The sequence below is a fragment of the Xyrauchen texanus genome, chromosome 37, assembly GCF_025860055.1.
Source record: "Xyrauchen texanus isolate HMW12.3.18 chromosome 37, RBS_HiC_50CHRs, whole genome shotgun sequence".
In the NCBI taxonomy this organism is placed as follows: Eukaryota; Metazoa; Chordata; class Actinopteri; order Cypriniformes; family Catostomidae; genus Xyrauchen; species Xyrauchen texanus.
In genome coordinates, this window is record NC_068312.1 from 30,542,755 (window position 1) to 30,561,417 (window position 18,663).

Below are 18,663 nucleotides of genomic sequence, written 5' to 3' on the forward strand. Positions count from 1 at the left end.
ATCTACAGCCCTGTATCTCTACCATATTGTTTTGCTTAGGCTATTAAAGATTATGATTTAAAAACAAAGTACAAAATAAGGTGAGGAAAAACATCAGAATCAGCCAAACATTTTGATATCAGTGCAGTGTTTTAATGAAATGAACTTGTATAATGATGTATAGTCCAACATAATGATAGTCCAACAACAGTAGAGAAGATAAACAAAGCACACATTTATTTGACTTGATTTATTGTGAATCCACAAAACCAAAAAAATAAGCCATGTTTGACAATGACTGTTTGCACTTAATCGATCAATCGTCTTTTTTCCATCTGCACTGTTGTTCTGTTCTACAGAGTTTTTTCTTTTCAATGGAAAAACTTTTAAAATGTGTAAATTCAGTTTTTCTCTGTACAAATAACATGTTTTTTGGCATATGCAAAATGATTCAATCATGCAAGCACTGAATTTACAGATGTTGCAAAAAATATATTTGCCATTTATATGAATTGTCTTATCTTTACATTTAAAATGTTTTATTTAAAAAATATCACAAACAGACAATAAAAATCTAATTTGCCTTATGACATTATTTATTCATTTTCTTTTTCTGAAATGTATGCTTCTTTTTGTGCATCTTGCCAGCAGCTTGTGCTGCTTTTTCTGTCATGATCTCTTGATATTTCTTTTTGTTATAGCTGAAAAAGGGGGGAAAAGTTGTTTTAGAACAATGACAATTTAAAACAATTGTGATGGCACAATTCAACTTTCAATAATAAAATGCCACTGTCATGAATACAAATAATTCAACATGTTTTTCTCCATATAGTTTCATGAGCTTACCTTCTAAACTCTGCATCAGCAAGCAGCTCTTCCACAATTGTCCTTTTTCTATGTTTCTTGGGAATTCGGGAATTATAAAAGTCCACTGGGCTGTCAACCACTGTGCCAACCTGAAACAAAAAGTGAAACTTTACTGAAAAGACTAACAATTTAGAGTTGTCTGCTTTCTTTGAACATGTACGGCTGTGGTTAATTGCAAAGCACTTTTCTACTTGTAGCTTTATCAATCCACATACGATTCTCAACTTTTTTTGTCTTAATAGCTTTTTGGAAAAAGTCGTTAGGACTTAAAGGGAACACAAAGTCTGTTTAAGGAATAATTGCTGATAAGGACTACCTGAAAGTACTTGGGAAATCCGTCTCTGTCATTTTTCTTGTAGAAACGCTTTGGGTCTAAGGCCGAGCGCATCTTCAATGCCTTCAGGTCATTTTTTAGCTCTTCTGTTAATTCAGGGGCTTTCATGTTGAACCAGCTATCACCAGTAGTCTTTTCTCTTTCTGCCTGAATATCACATTGTACAAATAAGATTATTAAACATTCACAATATGCAATTTATATAACCTTGACCCTAAAGCCTAAAAATCCAAAAGTTAAAAAAAATATATTGCAATAATAATTTGAGTGAAAACACATGTCAAATATATCGTCAGTAATAATTCTATAAAGTTTTGAATAGGTTATAATGACCTTTAAAAAAAAAATGATATAAATCCCCTTGAGAAGATCCAAAATGTTAAAGTATTTGAATATTTTATCTTATGCACTTTAAGGATGAATGGTATAAACAGGTATGCATTAGGTAAAAAGACAATCATAAAAAAAAAAAAACAGAGGGTAAAATGCTCTAAGACCATCCATGCATTCAAGAGCTCATCTGTCTACCTTGCGCTTGAGTTTAGCAGCATGCTTTGATTCCTTGTAAGGAGGCACTGCATCTTTCTTCTCCAAATCGGGAATGATAACACTCTTCTTCAGCAGCTACAAAATAAATGTTTTCACTTGCAACTCATATATGCAACAACCATTATATCACCTAGAACCTGTAGATATAAATTATAATCTACAGAATTGATGACATTCATTCACCTCATCCAGATTGTTCTGGCCCTTCTGAGTTTCCAAACTGTTGGAAAGACTCTTTGCTGGCTTGCTGCCATCAAACCTGATGTACAAACCACCAAGTTCCTTCATTTTGAGACCTGTGTCAATGGAACTGGATAATTGTGTCCTAGGAGAAAGAGACAAAACCAGTGCTTTGTCTGAATGGTTTCAAACTGTAAGAAATATATAAAGGTGAAATATAAATTTCTGCCTAAAAAACATAACCATAAAAAGGAATATAACATTAAAACAAAAATTGGCATCATCAAACAGAATTCCAAAAAATAATGGCTGATTTCTGACACCCCCGGTCTTCCGTTGAAGCCAAACAGATTGTCCCTCCCCAAACTCACACCATTGGTTGAGGCAGTGTTGCTTTGCTGGGCTGGTTGCAAAGCTCAAACAAACAATGTTTTGACTAAATAAATAGCATCAACATAACAGGGACAATAAAAATAACTTACAAAGGCTTTCTGGCTGCAAAGAGCACTCTTGAATCTTCGTCATTGTCATCATCCTCTTCATCAATAAAATCTTCCACATCCTCTTCCTCTGTTTGCTTCACATCAACATAGTACTTTTTATCAGGCCGTAGGCCAGGCCTAGTGTCTATGACAAACAGTCCATTATTGTGAGCTGCTGCTTCTACTGACATCTGATTTCCATTATGGTACATCAATTCTTCACTCTGCATGTCCTCAGCTTCCTGTGAACAATCCTCCTCTTTTTCATTTGGAGACAGACCTTCATCATCATTCTCCTCATCCTCACTGCTGTCTAGTAAACTGATCATTCCTCTCTGTGAAGAAGCTTTCTTAGATGGTTCCTCTGTAGTAGTCAAATCTGCTTGAGTAATCAAGCTTGAAGAGAGGGCTTCCACTTCAGTCAACATTATAGAGGTTTTATCCACAGTTGCCTTAACGGTGTCACTATGATCTTTGGTAACTACTACGCCTTTCTCACAACCAATACTCTTAAGTTCTTCAACATCTGTCACAATCTTCTCAGCTATAGCTGGTACAGGATCCTCTGGGATGGCACCTACTGTATCCTCCATGGTATGGTCAAAACATGCCTGATCATCAACAGCATGGTTTGCTTCCACAAACTCTTGCTCATTTTCTTCCACTGCAAAACCTCCTGTATTTCCTTTACCTTCCATGTCTGTAAGATCCATTTCAGCCACGGCTTCTTGATCTGTGTGCGTTTTGGTCCCACAGTCCTTCACCAAGTTGGCGGTTTCAAACACAATCACAGCTCTAACTTGAGACTCTGTCTCTTGTGTGCTCTGAGGTTCCAGCAAATCGACTTCTGCACCTGCACTGTCAAGACTTTCGACAGTCTCATCTTGCTCGAGAACTAGAGTGAGTTCTCCAACTGTGTCTTCAATCATGGTGCTCTCCTTGGCTTTACTTGTGTCCATGGTCATGGTGCGGTTAAGTTGTTCCACTGTGTCCTCAAGTTTCTTGTCTTCTCGTACTAGAAAATGTTCAGGTTGGGGAGGTACTAGCTCATGTTCCTCTGCCTTTCGTTCTTTCTCAGGCATGGTGGAAAGAGTTGTTAAAGGTATGCTCAAATCAGAGGTATCTCTTGCTTTGCTTCTTGTCCTGGTAACAGGAATAGCCTGGTTACTACTGGTTGAGCTGGTTCGGCTTCTACAAGGAGTTCCCTTTCCTCTTAAAGAACTTGGACTACCTTGAGAGGCGCAAACATCAGTAGCAACTGATTCAGAATCTGACACGACAACCAGAGTGTTTAGTTTGGCTTGACGTCTAGTGGACCTCCAGGGACTCATACTAGGACCAGATTTGCATCCTTCAGAGTCATATTCCTCTTCTTCAACTCCTGACTTTGCCTTGCGTCTACAGCCTCTTGGTCTGCTGGACCTTGGAGAGGAAGTGATGTCTGTGGTATCTTCAAAGTTCAAAGGGATTGGTCCGGTAGGTTTTACCTTCTGGTTTCGTGTGGACCTGCGGACCATGGAACCCTGAAGGCCGGAAACACTGGACGAGCATGACTCTGGTTCTGACGGGTCTGCTTCAGTGGAGGCAACCACAGTTTTCTTGCAGCTTCTGGTTATCCTACGAGTGTCCAGAACTTTGAGAGACAGAACAGAGCTGCAAGACTCCACCCCTGACAAATCACCACCATCATTATCCTTTGCGGCTTTAGAGGCTGCTGGAGTCTGAGATGTTTTTTTTAGACTACTTGTTGCTCTGCGTGAACGGGTCATAGAAACTGAAGAATAGCAGGATTTAGCATCAGATGCTTCGTCCTGTGCTGTGCATTTCGATTTCTCCCTGACCATTGTTCTTCTACGAGTTCTAGGAGTCACCTGCACATCAGCAACTACAGAGCTGCAGGATTCTGATTCTGAGACATCAGCTTCATGGGTAGAGTCAGGCTGTTTTTTATTTGCAGGAAGACACCTGGATCTTCTAGTCTCTTGCTTAAGTGGACTTGCTCGTAAGGAAGGGGCAGCACTGTCATCTATTGGCTCATCTGGCTGAGAATCACCAGTGAGTTCTGAATGCAACTGGTTCTCCTCCTTTATAGTTCTACGTTGTGTTCTTCTGGTCGAAGGAGTGGGCACCTGTTAGATCAAGAAGATTTGTATCAGATCATGTCAGGATTTATCATCATCAGCTTTCATGTTATTAATACACAAGTGTGACGTATATGGCATAAATAAAAAGCTAATAAATTATAGATCACTATTAGCACACAGGGGTGGGGGTGTAATCACTGGCACACAAGTAAGTGTGATGCATGCCAATCTGCCTTTTGATGCAATCCTTCCTCATAATCATGCAACATGTTTTATTTAGTTATGAGTGTGGAAACTATTAACACATCACATGTGTTGGTCATGCGGTGCAGTTGGAGGATTTCCAACCGTAGGATGGAAGGGCAAGACTCATTCATAAAGCGCTACCTTACCTGCTAGGGTAAGGTGTAAGGGTAGAGTTAGGGTTGGCTAACCTATAGTTCCTCTGACCAATCAAATCAATTTCCTTATATTACTGAATAGTCCACAGTGGCACACTGATTAACAAGCAAAAATAAAAATGGCATTCAAAAAATGTTTGCTGACACCTGTAATAGATTTAAATGTGCATGGACCACTAATGTCCGGGCCTTAATTCACCCACAAATTAAAACAAAATGGTTTACTTTCACTTAAAATGGAACTAATAATTTTGTTGTCTATTAAAGGACAATTCAAATAAACTTTGCATTGACATTTTCCTAATCCTCAATACCATAGTGTGTGTGGATTGATTTTTTCATTTGTTTGCAATTCTCAATACTGCAACAGTAATAAAAATGATCCTGTCCAGATACATTTATTTGAAATTTAAAAACAGCACAAATGCAGAACAGAAAAATCTTTACAAATATCAATAGTTTTAAAGAAATACAAATAAATAATGGTAAAGCTAAAGGGTGGACAAAGAACATTATTTGAGGTCAGTAGGTCACATGACCAAGGAGCAATTGAAATTAGAAAATTAAAAAAATGCATGTAAAATAGTGTGATGAAAATGGATTAACTAAATGGTGTGCAATATAGAAGGGTAGTCAATTAACAGTCTGGCCCTTATTTGAGGTCAGTAGGTCATCTGACCAAGGATCTAATGAAATTAGAATGTTTAAAACATTCATGCAATATGGTGTGAGACGAAAATGGACTAAATAAATGGTGTGCAATATAGAAGGGTAGTTAATGAATATTCTGACCATTATTTGGGGTCAGTAGATCACATGACCAAGGAGCTATTGACATTAGAAAGTTTTTAAAAAATTCATGTAAAATTATGTGAGATGAAAACAGAAAAACTAAAGAGTAGTCAGTTGATATTCTGACACTTGTTCAGTAGGTCACATGACCATGGAGCTATTAATATTCAAATGTAAAAAAGATTGTACTTTGTACGCTCCCAAACTAATTTGACTAGGAATACAGCTCACATTTCCAATGTTTATCAGCTTTGGAATGCGAATTAATGACCGAATCGTGAAAATAAAACATGTGCAATGTCCTCCCAACATCATGACACTTGTTTTGAGTCTGTGGCACAACTGGGTTGAACGTTATTGAGGTTTGATAGAGCGAATATCCGTCAAATATCCAACCTGAAACTTTAGCTAGGTTCTCTTGAGTTCAAGGCTACATACAGTATAACTCTCTTACATTTTTGTTTTGGAACGGTCGAGAAAGCAGAATGCAAAACATGCGACATTAAATAAAAATAAGGCAGTATTTTTCTATTGAGGCCTACATGCTTTCGTTTTCTTTTTTCATGGTAAATGTTTATTCTCCCTCCCTAGAAAGTTTCTCCACACTTCGAGCAATCTGGCTTGCCCAGGCATGTATGTATGGACACGTGCTGCAAATAATTTTTGCAATAAAGTACATTAAGCACAATATTTCTAATCATTGTCGCTTGCGGAGAATATTATAACCATATGGCTAACGCAGTGACAGTATACTGCTTACAGTGTGTCCAGAAGGTTCATCGCTGGATATTTTCGTTGGGTAGCTCACACGCGTACCTCTCCTGGTGGCCACCATCTTGCCACTGATGATGACGCCCAGCGCACTTCCGCCTGCGTGACGTGCATTCTAAGTGCACATGCGCGAGTAATCTGTGCTTTGGGTGAGTTACAAGAAATGATATGGATTCTCTAGGTTTTACTAGTGACATAATCTAGTCTAGATCATTCATATTATATAACATAATATAATACGAATTTCTAAAACATTAAAATGTTTCTATACCAACTACATTACAAATAATTATCTAAATGTCAAGTTTTACTAGGTCTACAGGAAGACACAAGCATTTGAAATGAATGAAAACACAATGGTTCATTTTCAATTCTGAAGTTTTTAATGTAGGTTAAAAGTATGTATATGTATAACACAATATGGGATTTGAAAATAGTAATTACATGTACAGTACATGAAAAATGTTCTTATACGTTTTGGACACAACAGGAATCGTCTTGACAATTTATAAATAACACAGGTAAAAATATATATTCTTACAATCCACTAGATACTGATACTACTCATTTTTTTTCCTTCAAGTGTGGAATTTTCCAGTGTTTTATATACAACTAATTAATGCTGTTCATGCAATGCATGCTAACAGCATCCCAGTTACAGAGTTACAAGTTACTCATTAGAATATGTATTTTATATCAGATTAGCAAAGCATTACATTTACACAGGGATGCAAAGGGTACAGAATTTTCTATTGACAAGTAACAAAACATCTAATTAATATTTAATGCAAAGCATCAGTCAAAATAAGTTAAACTTAAAATCCCAACAGGACTTAAAATTTAAAGTAAAATCTTTGTGGCATATTGTTTGTAAAAACTAATTCATGGTAAACATTTTAAAATAAAACGCATGACAAGTTGTTTGGGGAAATACAGGTATTTCTTCTATAAATCTGGTTGAAAATAACACTTTTTGGTGTTCTAGTCCTCTTAGTTAAAACTCTGCTCTTTCATGTACTTAAAAACCTAACTAGCTCACTAAAACAACCTTTCGGGATTTGAAGCATCTCCATTCCTTATTCTGCAGACTCGGCACCCAATGTTAACAGTTGTACAGTTCATTTTACCCACTGGACAAATACTGGGGATGAGCAATGAGGAAAACATAATCAAAATGGCTGACAAAAACTGACAAAGAGAGGCACTTTGCATATGTCTACAGGAACAGATAACATCTGAAAATTCTAAATTATAAGGAAAAAAGGCCAAAGAATAGAAGTTGTATTAACAATATTCTGTTTGAGCTTTTCAAGAGTCAAGTGAATTTCTATTTCTTCCATTAAAAATAAAAATGACTCAAATTCACTTTGAATAAATCACAGATTAATTATGTTCTCTAAATTCAGGGGGGGGGAGGAACCCTGCTCAAACAGGATGCGTTAATGGTCGCTGCTCTTTTTAGCATGAACGATGTAGCCCTTGGATTTTATGATGCCTCTGCTCTTTACTATGATGGAGTAGCGCAAGACCCACTCCAGCCTCCAGTCAGCCACATGCAGTTCCTTACTGGTCTCCTGCACTGCATCCTGGAAACCTGCTGCACTGATTAGCTCTACATACAGAAACAAGATTGGCAACACTAGCTGTTACTAATGTTATTTCATCATCACGTGGCAGAGCCGGTTCATGCACACAATCATTAAGCCAACTGACTCAGCATTAAATACACACCTTTAGGGTCATTGTGAGTTAGCAACTGTATGTCAAACTCTTTAGCAAAGGCAGTGAGATCTGGAGGCATCACACAGCAGGAGGCCAGATTCACCTGATTACTGCTTGGCTTTACCTGAATATTGTAAGAGTAAAATCAAAACACTGTCAGTTATCTTTTTAATTGCATTGTAAATAATTCCAACTGTTATGCATGATTTGATTCTAATATCATGTGTTTGATAAAAAAAATATATATATTTAATATATATATTTTAACACCAACACATAAATCATATAAGTTTAGACACATTTGACTGAATTAGCTTCTAATGCTGAAGTGTGAAACATTTTTGTTAAAATTAGTGTTGCGAAATTTAATTTGTTCATTTCTGCAATTGTTACATGTAAAAAAAAATCCGCAATTAATGCAGCATGTTTACTTCCTGAAACTTTCAAGTCGGTGTAACTGGAGACTGGAGACCTCCAAATGAGGGCGGGGTTACTCCAGAAGGGGTGGGGTTACTACAGAAGGGGGTTGCACCAACTCCAAAAGGGGGCATCACTTCCACTCACAGTTAGGATTAAGGAAAGGGTTAGGTTAGGGGCTCCCTATGGGTGATTCTGAAATGAAAGGCTGCAGCCAAGTAAGGCTGTGTCTTTTCTAGATCAGTCCTGCTGTGGCTGTAGGCTAGGCTCCTCTTCAGCATTCAACGCTATGAATGAGACGGTCTAGTAAGTTCGCATGGCTACATCATCTGCCTCTGCGGTCATGTCGTGAAAATCTAGAAAAATAATTGTGAACCAATGATTGAAGGCCACTAAGGATGCACCTGACGCAGCCTCCAAAATGTGGCCAACGAAGGCTGAGTGTGGAATAATTGAGAAAGCCTTCAACGTTGCTTGCTGACGTGGCAGCAGAGATATCCAGCCTAACTAGGCTGCAGCCTTCTGATTGAGAAGCACTCTATATCTTTGCTACCGGTTTGGAGCTCCCGCCTCTTTTTGGCACGATGAATACAGCTATATACTTCTCGAAACTTTGCACGATGGAGAAAACTGTCAGCCTTACAGACTCTGATTAGAGTGGGAGCGGGCTTAGGGCATCTACTGCCTGCCAGGAACAATGTACATTTGTGCATGTCATTCATTACGCGTGTCCCAGGCATAATAAAAACCGTAATGCTGTATCTCTTTACATAGCCCAAAACTGCTCACTTATACTTTCATCTGAACCACTGTCAAAAGCTAAACCACCCAAGTGAGACCCAACGTGTGCTGGCAAGCTGCAGCCAGGTATACTTGTACAAACTGAACGGCCTTCCAAATACGCAATACTGCTGAATACACCTTCTGTTGATCGAACAAACAAAAGTCCTGCCCCCAACTCATGCCATTGGTTGATTCAATAAAAAATAATATTTATGAGATTTTAAATATTCAACAACTTAAACTTTAGCATTTAATGTTTTATATCTGTAGATTTATTCCAATTTGTAATTATAGCATGTCCACTGATTTTATGGCATGTATTGTACTTATACAGTGCTTGTAAAAACATGTCTAAATATATCTGATTCTGCAAAAAAAAAAAAAACATTTAGCAGTGGCTAAAAGTGACATCCGACCAAGGAAAATGTACATCTTTGGCATTTATTCAAACATATTATTAAAAATTTATTAAAGATTTTGTATGCATGTTGTAGTGGTGCTTGGAGTGTAAAACTAATGTACAATTATTCGATTTGTCATGAGGCAATGAAACATGCCAATTTGCAAATTCCAATCCATCATATAAAGTTTGCACTCACTATTCCCACCCTATAATTGCTACAGGTGTGTCAGTTAAATTGTTGGCTATGTAATTAATCGTTTTATGTGGGTTTTGTTGAAAATAGCAAAGAGGAAGGAGCTGTCCTCTACAACCAAAGAGGTTATTGTCAAAATGGCTAAATCTTGTCAATCAGCTTCGGATACTGCCCGTGTCGCACGGTCCGCGAAATTATTACAAAGCACCGTGAGGCCGGTACCATGCAGAATGTAAAGCGATGGGGCCAGCCAAGGAAGTTTAGGGAGCGTTTTGACTTAAAATTTGAGAATTAAAAATCACCTCAATGTGTGACCGCTTTAAAACAGCTTCCTAAGTTCTGGAAGAGACGTGCAATGGTGAGGAACCTCCAAATTCATCTCACACTGTAAGGCGACGGCTACACTAGGCTAAACTGAGAGGTTGTGTAGCAGTAAAGAAACAATTTTTTAGTTCCATCAACCACAAAAAACATCTTGCTTTTGCCAAAGAACATAAGGATTGGAGTGTGGAAAATTGGAGCCGCGTTCTGTGGTTCGACGAGTCAAAAGCCAACATGCTTGCTTCAGATTGTCGTCAAGTATGTTCGTAGGAGACGAGGGGAGCGTTTTGATACCAAATGCATACGTGGCACCGTTAAGCACAGCGGGGGAAACTTAATGGTATGGGGATCTACAAAGCTGTTGGCACTTGGAGAATGCACCAAAACTCAGACATCTTGCAGAACACAATGTTGCCGAGTATGGAGGATCTGTTTGGAGATCGAATGTGTATTTTCCAACATGATAATGATCCAAAGCACACCGCGTGTGCAACAAAGGCATTCCTTACTGCCCAGCATTTTGAAGTCCTCAAGTGGCCTCCTCAGTCCCCTGACCTTAATCACATTGAAAACCTTTGGGAAATTCTAAACCTGAATCGTGATAAGTCATGCAGGTCTTCCAATAAAGCTCAGCTTTGGGAAGGATTTAAGGAGGCTTGGCAAAAATTTACGCACGACACATGCGCAAAGCTTATTGAGTCAATGCCAAGGAGAATGGCTGCTTTAATTAAAAACATGGGAGGACCAACAAAATATTAAAAGCTGATTACATTGTAGTCAATGTATTCTTTATTTCCTGTGACATTTTTTTCCATGCATTTTTTGCATATTAGAAAAAACCCATATTCCATGATACGCTCAAGTTTGCCTTTTTTGCCAAATAATTTTGTCAATTAAATACCTTAACTAACTTTAGTGTTTTCTTCTTCTTCACAATATTACATACTCCTCATATTTTGATGGTTTAATTGAACCTGAATGGTCATTAAAAACAAATATTGTGCAAATATCCCCTCCAGACATCACTTTTGGCCACTACAGTACATATTAAAATAATTAAAATAAATGATGACTTAATTTCTGGCAGAGAAAATATGAAGTAAATATATTTATGAGGATTTTTTTCATGTTTGCTGTAATGTATCATGTACAATTATTTAATAGCGTTTAATCTCATAAAAGTGTGATTAATTAGTTAATCGATTCACAGCACTACTATGCAGAGGCAACTTTAAGTATACCAACTATAAGTACAGTTGAAGTCAGAAGTTTACATACACCTTAGCAAAATACATTTAAACTCAGTTTTTCACAATTCCTGACATTTAATCATAGAAAACATTCCCCGTTAGGTCAGTTAGGATCACTACTTTATTTAAAAAATGTGAAATGTCAGAATAATAGTAGAGAGAATTATTTATTTCAGCTTTTATTTCTTTCATCACATTCCCAGTGGGTCAGAAGTTTAAATACACTTTGCTAGTATTTGGTAGCATTGCCTTTATATTGTTTAACTTGGGTCAAATGTTTTGGGTAGCCTTCCACAAACTGCTCACAATAAGTTGCTGGAATTTTTGCCCATTCCTCCAGACAGAACTTGTGTAACTGAGTCAGGTTTGTAGGCCTCCTTTTTCAGTTTCGGATTGATGTCAGGGCTTTGTGATGGCCAATCAACACCTTGACTTTACTGTCCTTAAGCCATTTTGCCACAACTTGAGGTATACTTCATTGTCACAGTCCATTTGGAAGACCCATTTGTGACTGAGCTTTAACTTCCTGGGTGATGTTTTGAGATGTTGCTTCAATATATCCACATCATTTTCCTTCCTAATGATGCCATCTATTTTGTGAAGTACATCAGTCCCTCCTGCAGCAAAGCACCCACACAGTATGATGCTGCCACCCCCATGCTTCACAGTTGTGATGGTGTACTTTGGCTTGCAAGCCTTAGCCTTTTTCCTCCAAACATAACAATGGTCATTATGGCCAAACAGTAACATTTTTGTTTCAAGAAATGTCTTTGTCCCCATGAGCACTTGCAAACTGTAGTCTTTTTTATGGTGGTTTTGGAGCAGTGGCTTCTTCCTTGCTGAGCAGCTTTTCAGGTTATGTCGATATAGGACTCGTTTTACTGTGGATATAGATACTTGCCTACCTGCAGCATCTTCACAAGGTGCTTCGCTGTTGTTCTGGGATTCATTTGCACTTTTCGTACCAAAGTACTACATCTCTAGGAGACAGAATGAGTCTCCTTCCTGAGCGGTATGATGGCTGCGTGGTCCCATGGTGCTTATACTTGCGTACTATTGTTTGTACAGATGACTGTGGTACCTTAAGGCATTTGGAAATTGCTCCCAATGATGAACAGACTTGTGGAGGTAACCAATTTTTGCTGATTTCTTTAGATTTTCCCATTATGTCAAGCAAAGGCATTGAGTTTGAAGGTAGGCCTTAAAATAAAACAACAGGTACACCTCCAGTTGACTCAAATTTGCCTATCGGGGGCTAATTGACTAAAGGCTTGACATAATTTTCTGAAATTTTAAAAGCTGCTTAAAGGCACAGTTAACTTAGTGAGTGTAAACTTCTGACAGTGGAATTGTGATATAGTCAGTTAAAAGTGAAATAATCTGTCTGTAAAAAATTGCTGGAAAAATTATTGTGTCATGCATAATGCAGATGTCCTAAACGACTTGCCAAATCTATAGTTTGCTAATATAAAACCAGTGGATTGGTTAAAAAAAAAAATAGCTTTAATGACTTCCTAAGTGCATGTAAACATCTGACTTCAACTGTATAAGTCGAAAACTGTAAACACTGTCTCTGTGGTGCTATAAAATTGTTTTGAGTGGTCAGTCCAGCTCAATACAACAACATTGACTCAACCAATGGCATGAGTTGGGGGCAGGACTTTGTTTGTTCGATCAACAGAAGGGGTATTCAGCAGTATTGAGTATTTGGAAGGCCGTTTAGTTTTGAAATTTTGTTTGGTGGTGCTAGTGGTGCAGAACATATATACTTCAGTTGTGTACTTATGTATACATTTCTTTAAATTACTAGAAGTAAACTAATTTATTTAGAATAAATAAATAATATACAACTAATTAAATAAATAAATGTGTTCATTTTTATATTTTAAATGAATGAGATGGACCAGATAGTAAATTAAAACTCATTGGGTGGCTATTTCGAAGAAGCTAAAATATAATATAGTTTAATTTATAAAAATGTTTAAGTCACTATATATAATAGCCATACTTCTGTTCTTTTATAGATTGAATGACTTTCTTAATATTAGAAAAAAGTAATGATAAAGAAAGATGAGGTGAGTCTAAACAGACCTGAGCCCAGTTATAGAGCTGCTCCAGAAGGGTTTTGTCCAAGTCTGAAGTGCCAATGGCAGCGATTTTCTGGCTATGCACGAGACCCTCCAGCTCTTCCCACAGCGGCTGCAGATGAGCTAGCGTCTGAGGCTCGCCCTCAGGGAGTGAAGGTGGGGCAATGATCACAGAGTCCAGCTGAGACACACCTAACGACAGACAAGCTGAACAACACATGTGAGAGGAAACTACATTATTCACCACAGATCAGAAATGAACACACATAAAAATAAGTTGAAAAACATTACTTTTGTCCAAAAGACAAATGACTAAACTTCCAGAATTATCTCTGTACTATTCATATAAGATGACCTACATTTTTGGATTGCACTTTGTTTCTTAAGTAAACTGGTATAAAGTATGTGAAATAAATGCTAGAAATAGAGTCTGCAGCAGACATGCACACATGTTCAGATGTCAAATTCCACATGCAAATCTATCTTTCCATTTCACATGCATATCTTGACATCTTTTAGCTTTTTTTATTCAAATTGGCTAGTGCTGGATTTTTTTGCAACTGCAAAACAAAAAAAAAACTTTCTGAAGTGTATCTCTTTCTAAAAACAATCAAATCTATTTGATATTAGTCTTCATTCTCTCCATCCACAGTTTTCATGAGCAACCACTGGGTGGCGCCTTGATGATTCTAATTGCCCGTTTTCTGTTTCTGGTCTGAAGAAGCAATGTAAAAACTACCAAAAAGAGCTATCCAGACCCAAATATTCTCTCATTATTTACTCACCCTCATGATATCCCAGTTGTGTGTGACTTTCTTTCTTCACCAGAACAAATTTGAAGAAAAATAGTAGTCCATAAAATGAAAGTGAATGGAGATTACTCTTTTGAAGCTCCAAAAATCAAAGTCAGCATAAGCGTCATTGATACGACACCAGCTGTTAAATTAATGTCTTCTAAAGCAACACAATCACTTTTGGTGTGAAAAAGATACACATTAAAGTACTTTTTTAACTCTAAATCTGTAATATGACAGATTTAGTCCCAGATGCAATCTGCAGACTTTTTGTTGCCTTTTCTGCGTTGAATTTAAGGGGGTGGCAGAATTCTTTGAAAGGGATTTAAAACATAATAACATGTATTAGATGAAGCTGAGAGTACTACGCTATTATTGGTAGCTGAAAGTATCATGAAATCAGTCAAAATATTTAATAAACAAATATGCAAGGGGTGGGGAATGCATAGAACGTCTTGGAATGATAGTCATTACAATTCTGCGGAAATCTGCTGCCTGATCCTGCCTGCCCATTGCCACTGTATCTACAGCCATAATCTTAAACATGTCAATCATATTAAGTAGGACTTACCCATATCCACAGCATTTCTGATAGATGAGGGGTCTGACTCAGAGAGAAAAAGCTTGACTGTAAAGACAAATAAACCACTTTTAAAACACTGCAATAGACACTGCCACAGATTTATGCAAAAGCATCAGTAACCCTCACCAGACACTTTCAATTCCTCTCTCTCCTCTGGGGTAATGGCCTCTGTGTTTTCTGGAATGGTGCAGTCCAAAACATCGGGAAGCTCCTGAGGAAGAAACAGAGGTTATAGTACAAAAGTGGTAAATAAATTGCACAACCATGGTATCACAAAAAGTATCTGCTGATAAAGTAATTGCCTGGACAATGCATTCAATTTACATAATTGTTAATTTGGTGTCTATGAAGCTCCCCAGTCTTTACTTTGCCTGTGACACCTTGTTAACGGAATGCATTAGAAGAATGCATCAATAAGCCTTATCTATTGTAAATTAAGACCTTTAATCTCTACTCAATGTGCTGACAGGGGCAGATTTGCTGACAATGGCAAAATAAGCCGAACAGAGGCACACCAGCTTCAAAGAGAGGCCAAAATGCCATGAATGATCACCATAACAACTGTTTTTCATCTCAGTTCCTATGCTTTGATGTTGTTGTTGACAGACAACTGTGTCACTATACTACAATGCACACAGTGGTAAGACGTTTATGTTCAGTAAGTCTGATTTAAGCAACTATCTTGTTTAGGAAAAGATGAAATCTTTAAAGGAATAGTTCTCCCAAAAATTATAATTCATCATTTAAATCACCCTCATGCCATCCCAGATATGCATGACTTTCTTTCTACTGCAAAACACAAAGATTTTTGAAGGATATCTCTGCTCTGTTGGCCCATTCATTTGCATTGAATGGTGACTAGAACTTTGAAGCTCCAAAAAGTATATAAAAGGCAGCATACAATTAATCAATGTCTCCTGAGGCTGAATCCATTTCTTCTGAAGCAACATGGTAGGTGTGGGTGAGAAACAGATCAAAATCCAAGCCCTTTTTTTACTATAAATTCTACCCCCTTACCAGTAGGTGAAAACAAAAACAAAAGAAGAATGTGAAAATAAAAGAGGAGATTTATAAAAAACAGAACTTAAACTTGATCTGTTCCTCACCCACACCTATTATATAGCTTCTGAAGACATGATCCAACCACTGGAGTCTTATTTTTAGTGCTTTTTTGCACTTCAAATTTCTGTCCAACGTTTACTTGCATTGTATGGACCAACAGAGCTGAGATATTCTTCTATGAATCTTCTTTTGTGTTCAACAGATGTAAATCAGGATCTAGAATGGCATGAGTGTGAGTAAATTATGAGAGAATTTTCATTTTTTTGTAAAAATTTTATAAAATGTTTCTCTCTTGCATTTAAAAGAGCACTTAAAAGTTTATTACTTCCCAATCATTTAAAAACAGAAGACATATTTTCAGGACTTTCTAGTTGGGGTGGCATTTCTTTAGTTTATACGTTTTTTCATGCTTTCTTTTTTTCCTTTCACTTTCATATTGAATCATCAAAATGCTTACGGATTCAAGAGTTGATGGGATTGAGGCAAACCACTCGCTCAGCGTGCCTTGGATGCAGTCTAGAAGCTGAAGATTGAATCAGGAACCATAATAAAAAACATGTTAATAGACAGGATAGAACACAAATATTTTAAAACTTAAAACTTGCCAACATGTAATCCTTTATCATTTCACAATATTCGAGAAAAGACATTTTATTATCTAACAACTGCAGAACTGTCAGCTGAGATTTGACCATTACTTGGTTTTTAATTGAAGAAAATAAGAATGTGCAGTATTTATGAATATTTTTGCATCAAGAACTGTACATGTTAAAATTTTAGATATTTACACATGTTTGAAAATAACAGCTAATCACCTCATTCTTGTGAACCGGTTCTTTTAAATGATTCGGTCGAAACGGTTCGTTAATCACTAGATTGCAAGGTAGAACATAGTAAGTTGGGTGATAGGCTATACTGGAACCATAAAACAGCAACATTTTACACAATATACCATTTTCGCACAGATACAACTGGTACACAAAATTCAAAATGTTTACTCTAAAACAACGGTAATAACTAAAATATAGTAATTTATATTAACATAATTTAGTGAAAATAAATATACAGCAGTGTGTAAAGAAATATTAATTCAAAATAACTACAAAAACAACACGTAAAATGTATTTTAAACACTGGCTCGTGGAAATTAATCATTCAAAGGAGCCGATTCTCTTAGATGAACAACACCAACGAAGACCTTATAAATATAAATAAGGGGTTGATCGTGGCTAAACACAGTCACAGAACAAAATCACTCTGGAAAACCCGTCAGAGCCGTGATGTCAAGGTTGACCAAAACGAACAATGAGCACTGCAACCCCATGTCATTTACCTCCTCGCTAGGCGAAGACGGACATTTCTTCTTAAGTCGACTGCGGTTCACTAAATTCCCCGTGTGAAGCTTCAGGGTTTGTGCGTGATTAAAAAGCCGTTTCGCGTTTACGTGAGGCTCCATTGCACCGTAACTGAAAATAAGTGATGTCTGTATGTAAATATTAACCGTAAAATGCCCTCGGGGCCAGCGTTTTCCTCTCTACGTAATACACTAAACAGTGTAGTATGACTTCGCACTTGTAGTCCATAGCAGAGAGGAGGTCAGAGCAGAGCTGTACGCCCACAATGAGAATAGAGATGGGTTGCACTGAAAATCCTGGCGAGGATCAGTCCAAAGTGGATCTGGAAGAGTTATTCAGAGACGTCTTACCTTTGCGATGATTTGTCATCATGACACAGCAAGGGATATTATATGGAATGAATGCAATTATTATTGTGAGGTCAAACTGCTTTAAGTGACTTTTAAAATTAAAAGTACACCAAATGGGTCTTATACAATTGTCCAGAATCCATCTACGGTGGCCCAGGTGTGCACAACAACAAAATTAACAAAACTAATCCACCGCACAATAAAAGTATATATATAAAAAAATGATTATTTTCGTTGTGCTGTGGCTTAATTGTTTTGTGTTGTGGCTTACTATTTTGTTTTTTGCTTAATATTATGTTGTGGCTTAATATTGTTATTTACATTTTACATTTATGCATTTGGCAGATGCTATTTTGTTTTGTTGTGGCTTAATTGTGTTGTGGCTTTTTTTTTTTTTTTTGTGGCTATATTGTGTTGAGGCTTAATTGTGCTGTGTTGTGGCTTTTGTGTTATGTTGTGGCTTAATATTGTGTTGTGGCTTAATATTGTTATGTTGTGGCTTTTTTTTATATTGTAGCTTAATTGTTATGTTGTGGCTTTTTTGTTATGTTGTGGCTTAATATTTTTATGGTGTGGTTTAATTGTGTTGTGGCTTTTTTGTTATGTTGTGACTAAATTGTGTTGTGTCTTAATTTCGTTATGTTGTGGTTTAAGATTTTTTTGCAGTGGCTTTTTTTTGTTGTGTTGTGGCATTGTGTGATATATATATATATATATACATATATATGTGTATATATATATATATATATATATATATATATATATATATATATATATTATTTTAATTTTTTGTGGCTTAATTTCTTTGTGCTGTAGTTTATTTCTATTGTGCTTTTTGCTTAATATAGTTATGTGGCTTAATATTGTTGTGTTATGGCATAATTGTTTTGTGTTGTGGCTTTTT

General features: G+C 36.9%; 2 protein-coding genes across 2 annotated transcripts; both read right to left on the bottom strand.

Moving 5' to 3' along the window:
- Nucleotides 1–116: 116 nt before the first annotated feature.
- Nucleotides 117–6,503, bottom strand: LOC127630871 (uncharacterized). Its single transcript, XM_052108713.1, has 7 exons — nucleotides 6,429–6,503; nucleotides 2,392–4,520; nucleotides 1,913–2,054; nucleotides 1,709–1,804; nucleotides 1,163–1,327; nucleotides 826–935; nucleotides 117–680 (listed from the first exon to the last, which is right to left on the bottom strand). The coding sequence occupies exons 1-7, from the start codon at nucleotides 6,501–6,503 to the stop codon at nucleotides 572–574; spliced, it is 2,826 nt and encodes a 941-aa protein (XP_051964673.1). The 3' UTR covers nucleotides 117–571.
- Nucleotides 6,504–6,799: 296 nt separating this feature from the next.
- On the bottom strand, nucleotides 6,800–17,632 carry gclm (glutamate-cysteine ligase, modifier subunit). Its single transcript, XM_052108725.1, has 7 exons — nucleotides 17,388–17,632; nucleotides 16,512–16,577; nucleotides 15,119–15,203; nucleotides 14,981–15,037; nucleotides 13,620–13,822; nucleotides 8,171–8,285; nucleotides 6,800–8,051 (listed from the first exon to the last, which is right to left on the bottom strand). Exons 1-7 carry the CDS (start codon nucleotides 17,508–17,510, stop codon nucleotides 7,879–7,881), a joined length of 822 nt encoding a protein of 273 aa, XP_051964685.1. The 5' UTR covers nucleotides 17,511–17,632; the 3' UTR covers nucleotides 6,800–7,878.
- Between the last annotated feature and the right edge of the window lie 1,031 nt (nucleotides 17,633–18,663).

Coding starts and splice junctions, on each gene's coding strand:
- LOC127630871 (XM_052108713.1), bottom strand. CDS start 6,503: ATGGTGGCCACCAGGAGAGGTACGCGTGTGAGCTACCCAACGAAAATA. Junction 4,521..6,428: donor ATGAACCTTCTGGACACACT/GTAAGCAGTATA, acceptor TTGATCTAACAG/GTGCCCACTCCTTCGACCAG. Junction 2,055..2,391: donor TTTGCAGCCAGAAAGCCTTT/GTAAGTTATTTT, acceptor TCTTTCTCCTAG/GACACAATTATCCAGTTCCA.
- gclm (XM_052108725.1), bottom strand. CDS start 17,510: ATGGAGCCTCACGTAAACGCGAAACGGCTTTTTAATCACGCACAAACC. Junction 16,578..17,387: donor CGTCTTCGCCTAGCGAGGAG/GTAAATGACATG, acceptor TTCAATCTTCAG/CTTCTAGACTGCATCCAAGG. Junction 15,038..15,118: donor AGAGGAATTGAAAGTGTCTG/GTGAGGGTTACT, acceptor TTGTCTTTACAG/TCAAGCTTTTTCTCTCTGAG.